This window comes from Rhinopithecus bieti, unplaced genomic scaffold (genome assembly GCF_001698545.2).
Source record: "Rhinopithecus bieti isolate Rb0 unplaced genomic scaffold, ASM169854v2 scaffold_2247, whole genome shotgun sequence".
Classification (NCBI taxonomy): Eukaryota; Metazoa; Chordata; class Mammalia; order Primates; family Cercopithecidae; genus Rhinopithecus; species Rhinopithecus bieti.
Window position 1 is genome coordinate 1,574,059 of NW_016803732.1, and position 3,969 is coordinate 1,578,027.

Below are 3,969 nucleotides of genomic sequence, written 5' to 3' on the forward strand. Positions count from 1 at the left end.
CTCACGCCTGTAATCCCAGAGTTTTGGGAGGCGGAGGTGGGCGGATCACCTGAGGTCAGGAGTTCTAGACCAGCCTAGTCAACATGGTGAAATCCCGTTTCTACTAAAAGCAATACAAAAATTAGCCAGGCATGGCAGTGCTCACCTGTAATCCCAGCTACTCGGGAGGCTGAGGCGCAAGAATCCCTTGAACCCGGGAGGCGGAGGTTGCGGTGAGCCAAGATCGCACTACTGCACTACAGCCCAGGTGACAGAAGGAGACTCCATCTAAGAAAAAAAAAAAAAAAAAGTCTATAATAAATTATTTGTAACATGAACAAAATGAACAGATCCTCCCCACAACTGGTATTTTTTGTCGGACTGGACCTTTCTTAAAGGATTTTCTTAAATAGAATTATTTCAGATCATCGATTACTTAGATATGTAGCTACATTAGGTCACAAGATTAAGACTGTGTACTTATAATTATAAAACTTATACTTAACAATGAATCCCAACCTGACCTCAAGAGACTATATCATATATAATACTATATTAACATTACATATTTATTGGCTGGGTGTGGTGGCTCACGCCTGTAATCCCAGCACTTTAGGAGGCCTAGGTGGGTGGATCACGAGATCAGGAGTTCAAGATCAGCCTGGCCAAGATGGTGAAACCTCGTCTCTACTAAAAATACAAAAAATTAGCCGGGCCTGGTGGTGAGCGCCTGTAATCCCAACTACTCGGGAGGCTGAGGCAGAGAATTGCTTGAACTCGCGAGGCAGAAGTTGCAGTGAGCCGAGATCGCACTCCAGCCTGGGCGACAGAGCGAAACTCCGTCTCAAAAATAAATAAATAAAACAAAACAAAATAAAATACATATTTATTATGTTTTATATTGTTATATAATATAAAAAGTCATGTTTTTTTGTTTTTGTTTGGCTGGGTTTTTTTTGAGACAGAGTCTCGCTCTGTCACCCAGGCTAGACAGCAGTGGCACGATCTCGGCTCACTGCAACCTCCACCTCCTGGGATCAAGCGAATCTCGTGCCTCAGCCTCCCGAGTAGCTGGGATTACAGGTGAGCACCACCACGCCCAGCTAATTTTTTGTATTTTTAGTACAGACGAGGTAAAAGGAGAAAATATTTCATAAAATATATTTGTGTAAAGTAGAACATATATAAAAACATACTAAAGTAGAAAGGAGAAAAAAATGCTTTCGTTTATTTTTTCCTAGGCGTTTTAAATTTGGATGATAAAAATCATCTTAGAAATCATTAATGCTCTTTTACAAAATAACCCGGTGAAGCAGCTAAGCCCGAGCCGCCCGCCAGCAGCCCCGCAGCAGCTCCAAAAAGGAACCAAGAGACCAAGGCCTCCCCGCTGCCCGGACCCCACACCGCCCCTCTGGCTCCCAGTTGGCAGCCGGCAGCCAGCGGCAGCGGATCCACCCCGTTCTGTGACCGTTGAGTAGTTTGCGATTTCGGTTGATTTTTGTCCCTCTACGCTTGCCCTCGCTCCCCTCCCCCCGGTTCCGGTCCCCGCCCTGGCACGGAACGGTCTACTCTCACGGAACGGTCGCGGCTTGTGTCCCTGTGGGCAGCCGTGCCGAGAATGAACGCCAGCACCCCCAGCTACCCAACGGCCTCACTCTACGTGGGGGACCTCCACCCCGACGTGACCGAGGCGATGCTCTATGAGAAGTTCAGCCGGGCGGGGCCCATCCTCTCCATCCGGGTCTGTAGGGACGTGATCACCCGCCGCTCCTCCAGCTATGCGTATGTGAACTTCCAGCACCCGAAGGACGCGGAGCGTGCTCTGGAGACCATGAATTTTGATGTTATAAAGGGCAAGCCAGTGCGCATCATGTGGTCTCAGCGTGATCCATCACTTCGCAGAAGTGGAGTGGGCAACATATTCGTTAAAAATCTGGATAAATCCATTAATAATAAAGTACTGTATGATACAGTTTCTGCTTTTGGTAACATCCTTTCATGTAAGGTGGTTTGTGATGAAAATGGTTCCAAGGGGTATGGATTCGTACACTTTGAGACACACGAAGCGGCTGAAAGAGCTATTGAAAAAATGAATGGAATGCTCCTAAATGATCGGAAAGTATTTGTTGGACGATTTAAGTCTCGTAAAGAACGAGAAGCTGAACTTGGAGCTAGGGCAAAAGAGTTCCCCAATGTTTACATCAAGAATTTTGGAGAAGACATGGACGATGAGCGCCTTAAGGATCTCTTTGGCAAGTTCGGGCCCACCTTAAGTGTGAAAGTAATGACTGATGAAAGTGGAAAATCCAAAGGATTTGGATTTGTGAGCTTTGAAAGACATGAAGATGCACAGAAAGCTGTAGATGAGATGAATGGAAAGGAGCTCAATGGAAAACAAATTTACGTTGGTCGAGCTCAGAAAAAAGTGGAACGGCAGACGGAACTTAAGCGCAAATTTGAAAAGATGAAGCAAGATAGGATCACCAGATACCAGGTTGTTAATCTTTATGTGAAAAATCTTGATGATGATATTGATGATGAACGTCTCCGGAAAGCATTTTCTCCATTTGGTACAATCACTAGTGCAAAGGTTATGATGGAAGGTGGTCGCAGCAAAGGGTTTGGTTTCGTATGTTTCTCCTCCCCAGAAGAAGCCACTAAAGCAGTTACAGAAATGAACGGTAGAATTGTGGCCACAAAGCCATTGTATGTAGCTTTAGCTCAGCGCAAAGAAGAGCGCCAGGCTCACCTCACTAACGAGTATATGCAGAGAATGGCAAGTGTACGGGCTGTGCCCAACCCTGTAATCAACCCCTACCAGCCAGCACCTCCTTCAGGTTACTTCATGGCAGCTGTTCCACAGACTCAGAACCGTGCTGCATACTATCCTCCTAGCCAAAATGCTCAACTAAGACCAAGTCTTTGCTGGACTGCTCAGGGTGCCAGACCTCATCCATTCCAAAATAAACCCGGTGCTATCCGCCCAGCTGCTCCTAGGCTACCATTTAGTACTATGAGACCAACTTCCTCACAGGTTCCACGAGTCATGTCAACGCAGCGTGTTGCTAACACATCAACACCGACAGTGGGTCCACATCCTGCAGCTGCTGCTGCTGCAGCTACCCCTGCTGTGCGCACGGTTCTACGGTATAAATATGCTGCGGGAGTTCGCAATCCTCAGCAACATCTTAATGCACAGCCACAAGTTACAATGCAACAGCCTGCTGTTCATGTACAGGGTCAGGAAACTTTGACTGCTTCCATGTTGGCATCTGCCCCTCCTCAAGAGCAGAAGCGAATGTTGGGTGAACGGCTCTTTCCTCCTATTCAAGCCATGCACCCTACTCTTGCTGGTAAAATCACTGGCATGTTGTTGGAGATTGATAATTCAGAACTTCTTCATATGCTCGAGTCTCCACAGTCACTCCGTTCTAAGGTTGACGAAGCTGTAGCTGTACTACAAGCCCACCAAGTTAAAGAGGCTACCCAGAAAGAAGTTAACAGTGCCACCGGTGTTCCAACTGTTTAAAATTGATCAGAGACCACGAAAAGAACCTTGTGCTTCACCGAAGAAAAATATCTAAACATCGAGAAACTTAAATACTATGAGAAAAAAAATTGCAAAATCGAAAATAAATAAAAAATGGAAAGGAAACTTTGAACCTTATGTACCGAGCAAATGCCAGGTCTAGCAAATATGATGCTAGTCCTAGATTACTTACTGATTTAAAAACACAAAAAACAAAAAAGATTACTTAATTGATTTAAATACAAAAAAAATAGTAAAATATAAAAACAAGTTAATGTTTTATAGACCCTGGGGAAAAGAATTTTCAGCAAAGTACAAAAATTTAAAGCATTCCTTTCTTTAATTTTGTAATTCTTTACTGTGGAATAGCTCAAAATGTCAGTTCTGTTTTAAGTAACAGAATTGATAACTGAGCAAGGAAACATAGTTTGGATTATAAAATTCTTGCTTTAATAAAAATT

The 3,969-nt window shown here is 44.4% G+C and overlaps 1 protein-coding gene across 1 annotated transcript; it reads left to right on the forward strand.

The window, feature by feature from the left end:
• The first annotated feature begins 1,501 nt into the window (after window positions 1-1,501).
• PABPC3 (poly(A) binding protein cytoplasmic 3) lies at window positions 1,502-3,752 on the forward strand. The gene has a single exon (XM_017852345.1). It carries the CDS (start codon window positions 1,598-1,600, stop codon window positions 3,506-3,508), a length of 1,911 nt encoding a protein of 636 aa, XP_017707834.1. The 5' UTR covers window positions 1,502-1,597; the 3' UTR covers window positions 3,509-3,752.
• The last annotated feature ends 217 nt before the right edge of the window (window positions 3,753-3,969 follow it).